Below are 17,754 nucleotides of genomic sequence, written 5' to 3' on the forward strand. Positions count from 1 at the left end.
AGGGGCCAAATCTGTAGATACTAAAGAGAGTGTAATCTACAGAGATGGAGGTAAATGAGCCATCGGTTTGTCCCCGATGACATTACAAAATACTACATTTATGATTGTAGAAAAGCTCAGAACAGTCCGTGAATCATAGTTTAACCGCTGAACTCTAATAGCGATTACTATATTTCGATTGCAATTTGAACTGCGATGTGATAAACAAGTGTTTTCTTTTAACCAAAATTAAGTTATGGAATCACATGCACTACTGCCAATAGAAATACTGTTCAAGAAAGAGTTTTCACACTTGCGGCCCCTTAAAAAGAACCAGAATTAAGAAATAAGAAATACAGTGTAACGTAGAGGTCAAAACATCTTCACTTTGTATTTCTTCACTGTGTAGCTGTTTTTGTCCCATTTTTAATAGGGTCTCAGCCCACTTTTATCATTATTATCTGGAACCCAATTATAAGTTGTTATTAAGTTCATACATTTTAAGAATAATATAAAATATTTACAACATAATATTAACAGCAATAATAATAATTATTATTATTTATTTATTTATCCCCCAATTTGGTATGCCCAATTCCCAATTCCCAATGCGCTCTAAGTCCTCGTGGTGGCGTAGTGACTCACCTCAATCGGGGTGGCGGATGACGAATCTCAGTTGCCTCCGCGTCTGAGACCTTCAATCCGTGCATCTTATCACATTGGCTTGTTGAGTGCGTTACCGCGGAGACATAGCGCGTGTGGAGGCTTCACGCTATTCTCCGTGGCATCCAAGCACAACTCACCACTGAGAGCGAGAACCACATTATAGTGACCGCGAGGAGGTTACCCCATGTGACTCTGTGATTTTACTTTAGTGGAACAAGGTACAAGGTTTAAGGCTGAAAATGTCCTTGTAATGCTCAGAGAAACACATGCAGACTATGTATTTATTGGTTATTATTAAAATAATTATCATCATCCATTTATTTAATTAACCCTAGCATGCAAAAAGGGGTCAAATTGACCCGAAGGGGACTGATGTTTGGAAGATTTGATCAATAAAAAAAACATTATTTCCTTGATCTTTAATGAAAGCCTCAGAAAGCTTGTTTGTGACCCTCACCAATGGCATTTTCATGTTTCTTGATCAAAATAACACTTTTCTGTCACTACCCCAAGACTGCATAAAGTGGGTCAAAAATGACCCATATCAATTTCCAGTCGACTTTTGACTTCACATGGTATTTTCTTTTTTTCTAAAACCATCATATAGCAAAATATGATCACTTATACAGCAGCACATATACGATCAAACTCTTAATTCTTGAAGATAAAGGTATAAATGGGATACCTTCTCTTGGAAGAAATCAATTGAAACCAATAGGTGTCATTTTGACCCTCTTAAATAGGTTAACTTAGGTTTTTGGGTCATGCATTCTAGGGTTAAATCGTAGTCTGTGCGGTCTAATAATCGCACTACATCATATAGTGATTTCGATTTTATTTCGATTAACCGTTCAACCCAAATGTTGAGTAGCTATCTTTAAAATGCTGCCTATGAAATTAGCCTCAGAAAAAAACATTCTGCCATTTTCATCAAGATGTCATGGAAGTGACGTTTGTTGGTTCCGAAAAATTACTTGCTTATCCCAAAGACACAAAAGTGCTCGTAGTTAAAGAAACGCTCAGTTGGTTTTTTGCCTAATACTCTCAAAGAAGCACGTTGCCCTCTGCGACAGCGGCCACAGACACCATTAGGAAGTCAAAGCATCTCTCAAACTGAGAAAATGATATGGCTCTGAATGCTTACGCAGGTATTATAAAGGTTAATGAAGCAGGTCATTGTGTCAGTCCCATTATAATGCTGTTAAAATGCATCTGGAAGCTAGCTAAACAAGTACACCACGTTTGTACACACAGACAAAGAGATAAAGACATAAAAGCACACACCTCCCTGATTAGCCATCCAGAATGCTACAGAAATATACTGTGAATGGCTGTAAAAGCAGAACAACTAAACAGAAGACATGCTAGTATGCATCTTAAACCTAAATGTAAAAACAAAAGCTCCAGACACCTGCTGCCATTGATGTTTACCACATATATAAAGTCTTTATGAAGTAAACTGAGAGTTTGAATAGAGAAGGAAAGTTAAATGATGCTTTCGAAGGAATACTTCAACAAAGAATGACAATTCTGATAGCATTTTTGTCTTTCCAAACCCGTATGATGGAAGACATCAGAAGTGAAGCAGAATGTTTGCATAGCTCTTTCCATACAAAGAAAGTGGCTGAAAGTGGGTGGTTGAAGTGAGGAAGAGCAGTGGTGAATGGCTCTGTGTTTTAATGCCCGTCTCTGCTGCTGTGAGACTATCAGTTTGACTTGCAATATAACAGCTGAGTCTCCTCAACACGTCTATCACACCGCAGTCTTTGGCATGATTGAATCTCTGCCTGTTTACATCAGCACTAGTGCTTTTCAAATGGTGAGTAGTCACCCAAAATGGGCTGCAGGTCTGTTTTGATTGGGTCGCAGATCTTTTTTTTCTCTTTTATTTTCTCATTTTTATTTGGTTTAGTGTTAGCTTTACATTTCATCCCTCCCTAATAATGAAGCAAACAAAAACAGCTCCATCTCCATTATTATGACACCATTATATCTAAAAATGCTATAAGCAAACTGTGGTTCATTGTTTACATGTCAACCAGGCAGCTGTTCTTCTCTAATTGGTTGGTTCTATTTGAAGGAATAGGTGTTGACGTTATTGGTTATTATTAACCTTGTAGTTGACATGAGAAAAAAATTTAAGCAGAAATGACGTGCCCTTTTACACGTTTCGCTGCAGCTTCCCATTGAAATGTGCAGTAGGCGGCGCCAAAAGCGAGTGAAATGGTGTCGAAATCAGACACATTTTTAAGGTGACAATTACATGGAGCTTTTAATGAGTAAAACATACATCTCTAACCTAAAACTATAAACTAAACCAAACCAATAGTGATCTAAAAGCAAATGAGAGGTGAACAAAACAGATGTCCTTACCTTTAATCAGGGTTGCCAACTCTCACACATTTGGAGTGTAACACACGCTTTCACGCTACCCAAGTAAATCTCACTCCAAATGACAACATCATTCAACATAAAGAATAATAGCTACAAATCTGCTTGTATGGTATTTTTGCCTGTCAGCATGGTGATTGGAATTTCGGGCCAGCGCAGAAAATTTTGTTACATTCATTTTGCATTCAGCCTCGTATAAGCGCTACCTGAAACGTGTATCTTGTTTCATATGTGTGCCGCACGGAGTAGCGCATTGCACACACCAGTGTTCAGGATAGCACGCATCTGTTGAGCAAGTCATCTTCACTGGATATGCCAATCTACAGAGAATAAGTAAGGGATAATATACAGACAGCCGGCGGATACTGCAAAATAAACCCTGATAGGTTGATCAGGACCTGACGTGAAGTGGATGGGTCTTGTATCGCCCTGCAACATGATCACATGGGAAGTCGGCATGCTGTTTCCGAAAGTTCCGGTACCCTAGGATTGGCAACATTATACCGACTCACTGACATGCCCTATCTCCCATTGGACAAATTTAGAATGGCTCAACAACTATTACTTTCCCTTTGGCACAACTGGTAGCGTGTTGCGTTAGCTGCATGGGGGGTGGTGAAAAAGCTGTTCAGCTGAAAAAAAAAAACTTTTACAACTGGCTTCTGGTGACCTCTCCTGGATATAAATGAATGTCAAACTTGTTTATATGCTCTGAAACACTTACCGGTTTAGCCTCTAGAGGTAGTGTTTTCAAATTCGGTCAACGTATATCAAATTCGGCTAGAGAAAAATTGGCACACACTTGGCGAATTTTATGTGAGATCAGGCTGCACACTGTAGGGGGTTATTTTGCGATAACAACCAGCTGACTGTACATTATCTCGCTTATTGCACAGCTACTAACCAAATAAATAAATGGACATAAAATATTGATTTGAGTTTAAATTCTTTTATTAACTTACTTGTTCGCACAGTGATCCGAGAAGCAAAAGAGACGGCTTGCAGAGCCCAATCTGATATGTTTAAATCCCCCGATGTTCAGTTGTAACAGAGTAATATCTGACCACTGGATTGCATCATTGACCAATCAGAATCGAGTGTTCCAGAAAGCGGTGTATTAATCTACTTTAAAGCATTGAGGAAGTCAAACATCTCAAACGGCTAAACAGCTGCCTTGACATTATATTCAGAATGCCTACTGATGACAAAAAGAGGACACAACAATGTGCAATGCATCAACATCAAATCACAAGGCTTTTCAAACTACATATTACAATTACTAAAACATCATGTTTTCACTCTAGTAACAATAACTGGTCTTGTAACAGAAATGTTATAGTTTCATATTAAATCTATTAAGGGCAAAATAATACTTTTACACCTGTAGTTAAAATGTGTTTAACTACACCTGTGTAGACTATTAATGTTCTTATAACAAATGCTAGTTTATTTTTAGAATGACTAGCTGGCCTAATAATATTAATGAGGATGGCCTTAAATGTCACTGTTAAGCCTTGGAAGAACTGTGGTAAACTTTGACCAAAGCAAGTACTATGAAAGAAGAGGTTTAAAGACTGGACCTCCATGAAATATGGACAAAGTTTTCCTCTTGACCCTGGATGACCATGTTGGTCAACAACCACTGAAGACCATTTTTAACCCACGGAAATATTTTGTTGTGTAAAAAAGTGTATTTGTGTCTTTTGAAATGGTCAATGCTAGGTTAATTGAAGTAAGTGTGCTCAAAAACCTTGTGGGGTTTGATTTCACTCGCTTTTGGCGCCCCCTGCTGGACATTTCACAGGGAAACTGCAGCAAAACGTGTAATAAAGCATGTCATTTTGTTTCGCAAAAATGTCACCATGGTCACGTAATGTTCATGAGATCAAACAGGAAAATCTGAGTCCTGTAGCAAAACCACTTGAGATCCACTGAACTTGACCAAACGCAAACCCGCAAAACCACTCCAAGATATGAAAATCTGGAAACCACTATTAACACGGAGTAGGATACTTACTAATGACGCCAGAGAGGAGTGTGAGTGTGAGTGTGTGTGTGTGTGTGTGTGTGTGTGTGTGTGTGTGTGTGTGTGTGTGTTTTAGATGTTCTTTTGCTCTTATGTAACCCTGAAGGTTAGCAGCCCTATCATCATAATGTTGTCATTTTAAACACTGACAGCTCATTGGCTGGGCTATTGATTGGGTTTCACTGGGTGTTTTAAATGGGAATTAGATTATGAATATCATTACTGTTAAAGTGCTAAAGGGGTGTTTGCGAGCACTTAGCCGATACACTGATGCTATAAGATCTAATTACCTGGCAGATGAAAAAGGATCCGTAATATGTTTAGACCTCAATAGATAAATTGAATGTACGTGCAGAGCATGTTTGAGTGCAGATGCAATTTTAGTAATTACTTTCAGAGCATTGGAATAACAATTCTAGGGTTTCTTTTTACATTTAGGATTACACCAATAAGTATTAATAAGAGTATAAGTATTAACCATTTTGGTGAATCGTATGTTTTTCAGACAGGTCGTTGAAACCATTTTCTATTGTTTCACAAACTGATTCCACCAATTCATTTAAGTGATTACTTTTCACATTTTTGCATTACTTTTTTTCTTTTACTCTAACTACATTTTTAAATGTAGTTACAGTCGCTTTTTTGTAACATCTTTGAGAATAGCTAACAACTTTTTGTTTTTTAAAGAGTAACTTGACCCTGGTTGAACTATTTGAAACTATTTGAAGCTTGCAGGATGTTTATTAACCGTTTCTAAGTAAATCTGTAAAAAATAAAAAAGTAATTTCAAAAGGCCACATGATGACTTAGTTCACCAAGAGTGGCCCTTCCGGGACCAATAATTAATTAATAACAACAATTAATGAATAATACTTAAATAATAAATACACATGCAGAGACACAAACACAAAACACTATCAGGGGAACACATGTAACACATCATAATGCAATAAACTAAATTACATCAAATATAACACAGAACACTCTAATGTACATAACTGATATTAAAAAGAAGAAACTTAACTTTACCCATAAAATTTCATGAAATGTGATGGGTCATGCAGGGAATTTTGGGAATGCCCACTCATTGTTTTTCACCATAATTTTAACAATAGTTTACAGTAAAAGCATGTGTATTCTCAGTTATTTATACAGTAAAATAATAATTTTTACATCTAAAAAACACAATTTTTACATTCTTTTCATGTTTAAATTATGGATTTTTTGTATAGCTTCACCAACACTGCAGCCTATCAAGCATACTGCATGTCAATACTGTACTAGTTTCTCTGCAGGTCTGACCAGCACCAGGAGAAGAGCATGAAAACACACATGGATCTGGAATGAGTGTGAACATCTACAAAAACACATTAGCCCACCACAGCACGACCAGCACCACACAAGGATCCACTCACACCCTTTCAGCCACATGTGCCACATGTTCTTCAATTAAATATAATATCTGTGCAAACAGGTAACAGAGGTCCAAAAGTGTCAGAGCACTGGTACTTTTGTTTGTGTTAATGGTACAGACATTATACGTGTTTATTAGTTTTTAAAAATCCAAAAGTCTAATATTTTGTTCACTTCCAGGTTAAAATGATATATATACAGTATCTATACCAGAATTTGAATGTGTTCTCAGACTTTTGGGCCCCACTGTACATGAATACATGTCTTGTGGAACATAGGGTTGTGCAAGGGAGCCGACAGAGGGACTCTACACATGGTGAAAGAAAAACGTCTTTACCTTTCTGTTCCACCTCTATTTTAGGCATGGAGGAGAAAAACAGAGACAAACAGAGAAAACAAGAGCAAAGAATTAATGACTCAACAAATGGCAGAGGTTTTCTTCCACAGAGCAACCTGAGTTTGACATTAAATAAAATAATAAGCATATGTTCTTTCATTGAAATTAAAGAAACATTATTTGTGTATCAGCAAAACCTCCAGTAGAATCCTGTGAAAAAAAATGGATGGATGCAAAGAAACAGTGAACGGATGGATGCATGGAAACAGTGAATGGATGGATGGATGGGTGGATGGATGGATGGAAACAGTGAATGGATGGAAACAGTGAATGGATGGAAACAGTGAATGGATGGATGGATGGAAACAGTGAATGGATGGATGGAAACAGTGAACGGATGGATGCATGGAAACAGTGAATGGATGGATGGATGGATGGATGGATGGATGGATGGATGGATGGATGGATGGATGGATGGATGGATGGATGGAAACAGTGAACGGATGGATGCATGGAAACAGTGAATGGATGGATGGATGGATGGATGGATGGATGGATGGATGGATGGATGGAAACAGTGAACGCATGGATGGATGGATGGATGGATTGAAACAGTGAATGCATGGATGGATGGATGGATTGAAAAAGTGAATGCATGGATGGATGGATGGATGGAAACAGTGAATGCAAGGATGGATGGATGGAAACAGTGAATGCATGGATGGATAGATGGATGGATGGAAACAGTGAACGCATGGATGTATGGAAACAGTGAATGGATGGATGGATGGATGGATGGATGGATGGATGGAAACAGTGAATGCATGTATGGATGGATGGAAACAGTGAATGCATGGATGGATAGATGGATGGATGGAAACAGTGAACGCATGGATGGATGGATGGATGGATGGATTGAAACAGTGAATGCATGGATGGATGGATGGATTGAAAAAGTGAATGCATGGATGGATGGATGGATTGAAACAGTGAATGCATGGATGGATGGATGGATGGATGGAAACAGTGAATGAATGGATGGATGGAAACAATGAATGGATGGATGGATGGATGATATAAACAGTGAACGTGTGAATGGATGGATGGATGGATGGAAACAGTGAATGAATGGATGGATGAAACAGTGAATGCATGGATGGATGGATGGATGGAAACAGTGAATGCATGGATGGATGGATGGATGGATTGAAACAGTGAATGCAAGGATGGATGGATGGATAGATGGATTGAAACAGTGAATGCATGGATGGATGGATGGATTGAAAAAGTGAATGCATGGATGGATGGATGGATTGAAACAGTGAATGCATGGATGGATGGATGGATGGATGGAAACAGTGAATGAATGGATGGATGGAAACAATGAATGGATGGATGGATGGATGATATAAACAGTGAACGTGTGAATGGATGGATGGATGGATGGAAACAGTGAATGAATGGATGGATGAAACAGTGAATGCATGGATGGATGGATGGATGGAAACAGTGAATGCATGGATGGATGGATGGATGGATTGAAACAGTGAATGCAAGGATGGATGGATGGATAGATGGATGGAAACAGTGAATGCATGGATGGATAGATGGATGGATGGAAACAGTGAACGCATGGATGGATGGATGGATGGATTGAAACAGTGAATGCATGGATGGATGGATGGATTGAAAAAGTGAATGCATGGATGGATGGATGGATTGAAACAGTGAATGCATGGATGGATGGATGGATGGAAACAGTGAATGAATGAATGGATGGATGGAAACAATGAATGGATGGATGGATGGATGATATAAACAGTGAACGTGTGAATGGATGGATGGATGGATGGAAACAGTGAATGAATGGATGGATGAAACAGTGAATGCATGGATGGATGGATGGATGGAAACAGTGAATGCATGGATGGATGGATGGATGGATGGATTGAAACAGTGAATGCAAGGATGGATGGATGGATAGATGGATTGAAACAGTGAATGCATGGATGGATGTAAACAGTGAGAATGCATGGATGGATGGATGGATGAATGGATGGATGTAAACAGTGAATGCATGGATGGATGGATGATGAATGGATGGATGCTTAAATATAATATCACATACCTTTCATTTGTAAATGTATATCTATGTGTATTTACTTAATAATCAATGAGAGGCCATGTGTTAATGATTTTACCACAATTAAGGGGTTTAAGGTTAAAAACACCCATAAACATGTTTAAAAAACACTTTAACACAAAGGCTTTTTATAAAATGGCAGCAACAGTAATCTAAAAAATACCAATGTTCAAAAAATACTTAATATGCTTTATTAGTTTAGCTGGCTTCATCAGTGTACTGTTTCCAAGCAACTTAAAAACTTCGCCACAGACACAGATTTCACAACCGCTTCAGATGAGGTCATCAAATTAGAGTCTGAACTCTACATTTAATACATAAAAATGTATTATTTGTACAGTACTTCTATTAATATACACAACTGCCTATTAACAAGGGTTGTAAAGTTTCAGAAATATCCTTGTTATACTAGGCAACTGGAATGTATCCCAAGCCTTCTCATGGGGCAATGTGGGCAGAGCTTGAGGTAAGGTGATAGAAGACCCCTAAAATTTGCTTAAAGGTCACCACAGCGACCACCAGCATGACACCACAGATTGCAGACTCTGCTGCCATGGATACCATCTGGTTTTCATTGTCCAAAGGAAATTAGGTAATCCTGAGACAAGGTCACTCCTATATACCCCACAATGTTGATTGTGGCTGATTGCTGCAGTGTATCAAGAGGGTATGTGTTTTAAGGGGAAATTAAGTGCTTGGGGACTGTGATTTCCTCCAAACTGCTGGATCAACGAATAACGTTTTATAACAGCTCTTTGCAAAATCAAGCATGCGATAATTGGCTGTATCACTCTACTCTCTCCTCTCCACCAATAGATGGTGTGTGGTGGATGCTGCACACTGATGGTGGTTGAGGAGATTCCCATTGTTCACTGTGTAAAGTGCTTTGAGTGTAGTGTCAGAAAAGTGCTATATAAATGTAACATTCATTCATTCATTCATTAACACACAACAGAAATGTACTGAATCAGATTCACACTTAATGTCTGAATGCCATTGATTTACATTGCAAACTATCAAACCAAAAGTAATTTATTTTAAAGACAAATAGCAAACTTTTCAAACAATTCATGAGTGGAAATGATAAAACAATTGCTAACACTAGGAGAACTGACTTCATATATCCACTAAATATCACCTTGACACGAGTTTCTTAAAAGTCATTGCAAAAATGGCTCAGAATAGTGAAGCTAGCTAGGTGAAAAGCTCACAAAATATCGACAGCAGGAGGTCGAATGTTTTGTCTTCTAAAATTGTTGTATGAAGGTCTGAACTGCCCCTCCTAGTGGCAAAACCTGGAACTACAAGCATTACACAACAACAAGAAGTTACTTCTTTGCATGGATCCAGAATATCGAATATGGGGTCAGAATATAGGTGGAAAATCATTCAGAACTAACACTCAAATTCCATATTTAATCATCTTGCATTTGTTCACAGATGGCACTTTTTTTGACGTTTTTTATCACCATTCAAATGTTTTTGCCAGCCTCCCAGTGAAATTTGTTGCAAATGCAATAATATTCTTCTCGTGTTTTGCAATTTGTAAGTGCAAAATATGCTTTACATGTGAAACGCACATCTGCACAGGGTGATTGATGCCTGGTTTTGTGCAAGCGTTGTGCGAACCACCACAGAAGCGCTAGCTTACTTATCACGCAATATTTCAGTTTGCTATGTATGTTTTATATTTATTAAATTATTGGGCCATTAGCTTAGCAAAATGCTAACATCAAAATCATTTGAAATATTTTGTAAGTTGAATCTTACGTAAAAAAATTAATAATAAAAAAAATATCTTATCTTGTCACACAATATTTCAGTGTGCCATGTATGTTTTATATTTATTAAAGTATTGGGCCATTAGCTTAGCAAAATGCTAACATCAAAATCATTTGAAATATTTTGTAAGGTGAATCTTACATTAAAAAAAAAAAAAAACATCTTGTCACACAATATTTCAGTGTGCTATGTATGTTTTAGACTTTTTAAAGTATTGGGCCATTAGCTTAGCAACATGCTAACATCAAAATCTTGACGTGCAGTGTTGCTGCGTGCGTGGAACGTTCTAAATCAGTCAATTAATAGGTTTGTGAAACCCTAGAAAGTTCCAGACTACGTAGGAAGATGACAGATCAATATAAGCTTACATGAACTTTAGACTGCCTTTCCTTTCTAAGTTTCTTGAGAAAAAAGTTGTCAGTCAATTGCAGAGTTTTTTTGGATACAAATGCTGTTTTTCAAGTCTTCCAGTCTTGGTTTCGAGTGCAGCTGTAATGATTACCCTGTCTTGTCTCTCTGTTGCCCCCTTGTTTTCCATCTTGTCACTTTTCACTTCTTAAGTTTTCACTTTAGTCCCTTATTTAATTCCATAGTCCACCCTGTCTCGTTTTACTGTTGCCCTCTCGTTTTCCATCTTGTTGTCACTTTAGTCCTTTATTTGATTCCACAACCCTCTGTTAGCGTTCGTATTCACTGTTCATTGTTTACACCTGCCCTGGTTAATTTGCCTTTGGTTTCTGTTTATCACCTCGTTACCTTGTTTGAGTTCTGTCCTTTCATTGGCCACCTTTCCCACGTTTGTCTATTTATACCCGTGTCTTTGTGCTGTCTTTGTCGATCGTTGTTTGATGTCAACCTGGTGTGTGATTCTCCCTCGAATGCCCTCTTTGTTCATCTCGTGTTTAGTTTATACTTTTATGTTTCATTTCCCCATCGTGGGCTGTTCCTTTGTGTTTTTCCTGTGCTGTTCATTTAATAAAGTTTGAACTGCGTTTGGATCCGTACCTCCTCGTCTGCCTCATTGCTCAAACGTAACAGAACGATCGACCCACAATGGATCCAGCAGTTTTTCAGGCAAATTACGATCTGCTCAGCCTGAAGCAAGGGGACCGACCTATTGAAGACCACATTCACGACTTCCTGGCTCTGGCAAACGTCTCTGACTTTCCAAATTACTCTCTTGTGGTCTTCTTCCGAGGCAACCTGAATGATGGGCTGAAGGAGCGGCTGCCACCGGCTACGCTGCGACTGGGCGCTTGACGCGTTCGTTGAAGAGACCCTACAGATCTGCGGTTCTCATCTAACTGTGGACATCATCGAGGAGAACCCGTGGCGCCTCCGCAGAATTGACCCTCCATTAGCCCGTGGTTCGGTCCTTTCGCGATCAGCGAGCCAGCGGTCCTCCTCGTCTGCCGGAGAAGGAGAAGAGCGGGCTTCCGCCTCCGGCCCACGCGTATGTCACGGTGAGCGCGAGCTAGAGCCCACGCATGTCACGGTGAGCGAGCTAGAGCCCACACATGTCACGGTGAGCGAGCTAGAGCCCATGCATGTCACCGTGAGCGAGCCCGAATCCTCGCCAACCACGGAAACCCAGCCAGAGCCTGTAGCCTCAACCGTCAATGAGCCAGTGCCGCAAGCCTCAAACGTCAATGAGCCAGTGCCTGTAGCCTCGACCGTCCCTGAGCCAGCGCCTGTAGCCTCGACCGTCCCTGAGCCAGCGCCTGTAGCCTCGACCGTCCCTGAGCCAGAGCCTGTAGCCTCGACCGTCCCTGAGCCAGCACCTGTAGCCTCGACCGTCCCTGAGCCAGCGCCTGTAGCCTCGACCGTCCCTGAGACAGCGCCTGTAGCCTCGACCGTCCCTGAGCCAGCGCCGGTGGCCCCGATCGTCCCTGAGCCAGTGCCCAAAGCCACGACCGTCCAAGAGCCAGTGCCAGTAGCCGTGACCGTCCAAGAGCCAGTGCCAGAAGCCTTGACCGTCCAAGAGCCAGTGCCAGTAGCCATGACCGTCCAAGAGCCAGTGCCAGTGCCAATGGCGTGACGATCCAAGAGCCAGCGCCTCGAGCCCCCTAGGGCTCCGCCTCCCAAGTCTCTCAAGTCTCTCGAGTCTTCCAGGGCTCCTCCTCCCGAGCTTTCCAGAGCTCAGCCATCCGAGTCTCCCGAACTTTCCAGAGCTCAGCCATCCGAGTTTCCGAGCTTTCCAGAGCTCAGCCATCCGAGTATCCGAGCTTTCCAGAGCTCAGCCATCCGAGTTTCCGAGCTTTCCAGAGCTCAGCCATCCGAGTTTCCGAGCTTTCCAGAGCTCAGCCATCCGAGTTTCCGAGCTTTCCAGAGCTCAGCCATCCGAGTTTCCGAGCTTTCCAGAGCTCAGCCATCCGAGTTTCCGAGCTTTCCAGAGCTCCGCCTCCGAGCCTTCCAGAGCTCCGCCTCTCGAGCCTCTCGAGTCTTCCAGGACTCCGCCTCTCGAACCTACCAGGGGTCCGCCCCTCAAGCCTCTCGAGCCTCCCAGGGCTCCACCTCCTGAACCTCTCGAGCCTACCAGGGCTCCGCCCCCTAAGCCTCCTACGGCTCCACCCCCAGAGCCTCTCGAGCCTCCTGCAACTCCGCCTCACGGGGCCTCCTACGGCTCCGCCTCCAGAGCCTCCGATTGCTCCGCCTCTCGATCCACTCAAGCCTCTGACGGTTCCGCCCCCAGAGCCTCTTGAGCCTCCAACGGCTCCGCCTCTCGAGCCTTCCAGGGCTCCGCCCCTCAAGCCTCTCGAGCCTTCCAGGGCTCCGCCCTCAAGCCTCTCGGGCCTTCGAGACTCCGCCCTCAAGCCTCTCGGGCCTTCCGAGCTCCGCCTCTCAAGCCTCCGAGCTCGCCTCTCGAGCCTCCCAGGGTTCGCCCCTCAAGCCTCTCGAGCCTCCCAGGGCTCCGCCTCTCCGAGCCTCCCAGGGCTCGCCTCTCGAGCCTCTCGAGCCTCCCAGGGCTCCGCCCTCAAGCCTCTCGAGCCTTCCAGGGCTCCGCCCTCAAGCCTCTCGAGCCTTCCAGGGCTCCGCCCCTCAAGCCTCTCGAGCCTTCCAGGGCTCCGCCTCTCGAGCCTTCCAGGGCTCCGCCTCTCGAGCCTTCCAGGGCTCCGCCCCTCAAGCCTCTCGAGCCTTCCAGGGCTCCGCCCCTCAAGCCTCTCGAGCCTTCCAGGGCTCCGCCTCCCGAGCCTTCCAGGGCTCCGCCTCCCGAGCCTTCCAGGGCTCCGCCTCTCGAGCCTTCCAGGGCTCCGCCTCTCGAGCCTTCCAGGGCTCCGCCCCTCAAGCCTCTCGAGCCTTCCAGGGCTCCGCCCCTCAAACCTCTCGAGCCTTCCAGGGCACCGCCTCTCAAGCCTCTCGAGCCTTCCAGGGCTCCGCCTCTCAAGCCCCTCGAGCTTCCCAGGGCTCTACCCTTCAAGCCTCTCAAGCCATCCACGGCTCTGCCTTCTGAGCCTCCTCCTGAGCCTCCTACGGCTCCGCCTCCAGAGCCTCCAGCGGCTCCGTCTCCTGAGCCTTCCTTGGCTCCGTCTCCTGTGCCTTCCTCAGCTCCGGTCCCCAGAGCCTTCCAGGCCTCCGCCTCAAGAACTGTCTCACGTGCGCCACCGCCCTCAGCTCCGCCTCCAGAGCCTCCAGAGCCTTCTAGGGCTCCGCCTCTAGAACCTCCTTCGGCTCCGCCTCCTGAGCCTCCCTCAGCTCCGCCTTCTGAGCCTTCTCACGCCATCGCCTCCCCGGCTCCACCTCCCGAGCCTCCCTCGGCTCCGCCTCCCGAGCCTTCCACAGCCGCCTCCCAAGCCTTCTACGGCTCCGCCCACAGGGTACACCATGGCTCTGCCTGCCTCTGCTCCGCCCCCAGGGTCTCCTGCGGCCCTGCCTATGCCTCCTCTGGCGCCGCCACCCAAGTCTTCGACTGCCCGCCTCAGAGGTCCTCCTTGGCTCTGCCTCCGCGGCTCCGCCAGCTCCCCAGTGGCCACACCTCCCAGGTCCCCTGAACCGGCCATTGGCCCACGACCACCTCCCAGACCACGAAGCTGGCCTCTGTCCTGTGGCCTCCTCCCAGGCCTCCTGACCCAGTCCCTGTCTTGTGGCCTCCTCCCAGGGCTTCTGACCCTGTTCCCGTCCTGTGGCCTCCACCCAGGCCTCCTGCCCCTGTTCCTGTCCTGAGTCCTCTTCCCTGGCCTCCTGACCCAGTCCCTGCCCAGTGGCCTCCTCCCAGGCCCCCGACCCGGTCCCTGTCCTTGCCAAGTGGCCAGCTCCGGGCCATCTAAACCGGCCTCTGTTCTGCGGCCACCTGACCCTGGTCCCTTGACACACCCCCATAGACTGCTTGCCTGCCCTCTCGGCCTCCATGGTCTATCTATCTACCCTCTCCACCTCCCTGGACTGCCCTAATGGCCCCTCATGGACTTCCTGCCTGCCCAGTGTACCCCCCTGGTCCGCCCTTGTGCCCACTTGTCTCTGTCTGTTTGCCCCTGGTGCCCTCATTTTGGTTTTTCTTTGTGGGTCTTTTTAGGTCTTTTGTTGTTTTGATCGTCTGGAATCCGATCCTTAAGGGGGCTATGTAATGATTACCCTGTCTTGTCTCTCTGTTGCCCCCTTGTTTTCCATCTTGTCACTTTTCACTTCTTAAGTTTTCACTTTAGTCCCTTATTTAATTCCATAGTCCACCCTGTCTCGTTTCACTGTTGCCCTCTCGTTTTCCATCTTGTTGTCACTTTAGTCCTTTATTTGATTCCACAACCCTCTGTTAGCGTTCAGTATTCACTGTTCATTGTTTACACCTGCCCTGGTTAATTTGCCTTTGGTTTCTGTTTATCACCTCGTTACCTTGTTTGAGTTCTGTCCTTTCATTGGCCACCTTTCCCACGTTTGTCTATTTATACCCCGTGTCTTTGTGCTGTCTTTGTCGATCGTTGTTTGATGTCAACCTGGTGTGTGATTCTCCCTCGAATGCCCTCTTTGTTCATCTCGTGTTTAGTTTATACTTTTATGTTTCATTTCCCCATCGTGGGCTGTTCCTTTGTGTTTTTCCTGTGCTGTTCATTTAATAAAGTTTGAACTGCGTTTGGATCCGTACCTCCTCGTCTGCCTCATTGCTCAAACGTAACAGCAGCACAGAGTCTGCACTTTTAAAAGTTCTGACATTTTTTTATCTGTTGATGCTGGAAACTCTGTGATTCATGTGTTCTTGTTCCTCAGTGCAGCATTTGATACCATAGATCATGATACCCTTCTCTCCTGCCTTGAACAGTCAGTAGGTATCCAAGGAACTGCTCTCAAACGGTTTAAATCGTACTTCTCCAGTAGAAGTTTTTCAGTTAACTTTGGTCAAGTCTAATCCTCTTCTGCCCCCTCACTTGTGGGGTTCCCCAAGGGTTCCTCCTTGGTCCCACTTTGTTTTCACTGTTTTCACCCCTTTTTGTAAACCAGTTGTTATGAACCAAGGTGTACTGTTTGATAACACTTACATTTGACAAACAGCTTAACTCAGTTGTCAAATCTAGCTTTTTCCATTTAAGATTACTGATCAAAGTTAAGACTTTTCTTACTTTATTGATTTTGAGAAAGTGATTCATGCCTTTGTTTCCTCACAACTGAACTACTGTAATTCTCTTTGCGCAGGAGTCAGTCAGTCATCATTGTCTCATCTGCAAATGGTTCAGAATGTTGCTGCTAGGCTCCTGATGGGTGCACGCAAGCCAGATCATATCTCCCCCATCTTGGTCTCTCTCCATTGGCTGCCTGTGTGCTAAAGAATCGATTTTAAGCTCTTATTTATTTTTAAATCGCTGAATGGTTTAGTCCCATTTTACCTTTCTAATCCACTGCAGATACATAATCCCACAAGGACTCTTAGGTCCTCTGAACAGAGAACTTTGATTGTTCCCAGGTCCAGATTAAAGCAAAATGGCAACAGGGCTTTTTCAGATGCTGCCCCAAAACTCTGGAACTGCTTACCCTTGTACAAAAGAAATGCCCTTTCTTTATACATTTTTAAATCACACCTGTGGCATTTGGTCCAACAGAGATAATTATTAGTATTGTACATGTTTTATTGTTGTATGTTCATTGATATTATCCTTTTACATTGTTTTATTCTTGATTATTGTACAGCACATTGGTCAACAGTCTGTTGTTTTAATCGTGCTTTATACATAAATTGACATATAAACTTAGTATCTACAGTCACCAAATGGAATGAGAGGGAGGGAGAGAGAGAGATGTCAAAAAGCATAATCTGAGGCCGCTTAATCTTACTTTCACACTTCAACAAAAACACACAGAAAGACTAGTCGGGTGTATGAAATCCCCTCACACACACTGAGCTCGCTGGCAGAACATGTTAAACAGCAGGTGTGAGGTAGAGGCATTGCTCTGTAAATAATTTCTCAGAATCAAAACCAAAATTCTTTGTAAAGACCCGCAAATAACTAAAGCTCACTAGACTAACAAGGTTAACAATGCTAACATCCTACAGCAGTGAGAGTTGTCATAGTCTTGTATAGCCACACTTTTGACTAGTGGCATATAGTCTGGGCCACATTGCAGCATATTCTAACCAAGAACCAACAGTTTAGAAAGGAAGAGACAGACCGAAATGCAAAGCGACCAATCACAGTGCGTTTAGTCGTTACCCAACTAAGAATTGTTGGCTCCAAGAATGTTCTTGGAATGTTCGTTTTTCATTTTCAGTTGGTTTCCAAAAAAAAATACAAAATGTGAACCATAAACTAACATTAGGGGGACATTGTATTTGCTAGGTATGTGTTGTTAAAAGGCAGGTTTATCTGAAATGAAGATCATACCAGAGTAATGGACTGCTGTGCGGGGAAAACTATGAATATATTGGGTGTCCTTAAATACTATGTAATGACATTAAAAAACATTGAACACAATGTATTAATTGTGTAACTGCATGTTGTTCTGCAAATTTCTCACAAGATTTACATTTGCTGCTACTGAGGTTGAGGTGCGGGTGGGTTTAGGAGTAGGGTTGGGGGTAAGGGTTGGTGTAAGGGG

General features: G+C 43.5%; 1 protein-coding gene across 21 annotated transcripts in view; it reads right to left on the minus strand.

The window, feature by feature from the left end:
* Positions 1-17,754, minus strand: part of LOC127639549 (adhesion G protein-coupled receptor L3-like) — a 296,527-nt gene that overhangs the window by 108,853 nt on the left and 169,920 nt on the right. For 15 of the 21 annotated variants that reach the window (XM_052122655.1, XM_052122283.1, XM_052121959.1 and 12 more), the window contains exon 5: positions 6,813-6,827. The exons of the other annotated variants lie outside the window; for them this stretch is intronic. In XM_052122655.1, coding sequence (XP_051978615.1) covers positions 6,813-6,827 — 15 coding nt within the window. The remainder of the gene's footprint in view (positions 1-6,812; positions 6,828-17,754) is intronic. 21 annotated transcript variants of the gene reach the window in all.

The sequence above is a fragment of the Xyrauchen texanus genome, chromosome 1, assembly GCF_025860055.1.
Source record: "Xyrauchen texanus isolate HMW12.3.18 chromosome 1, RBS_HiC_50CHRs, whole genome shotgun sequence".
NCBI lineage: Eukaryota > Metazoa > Chordata > Actinopteri > Cypriniformes > Catostomidae > Xyrauchen > Xyrauchen texanus.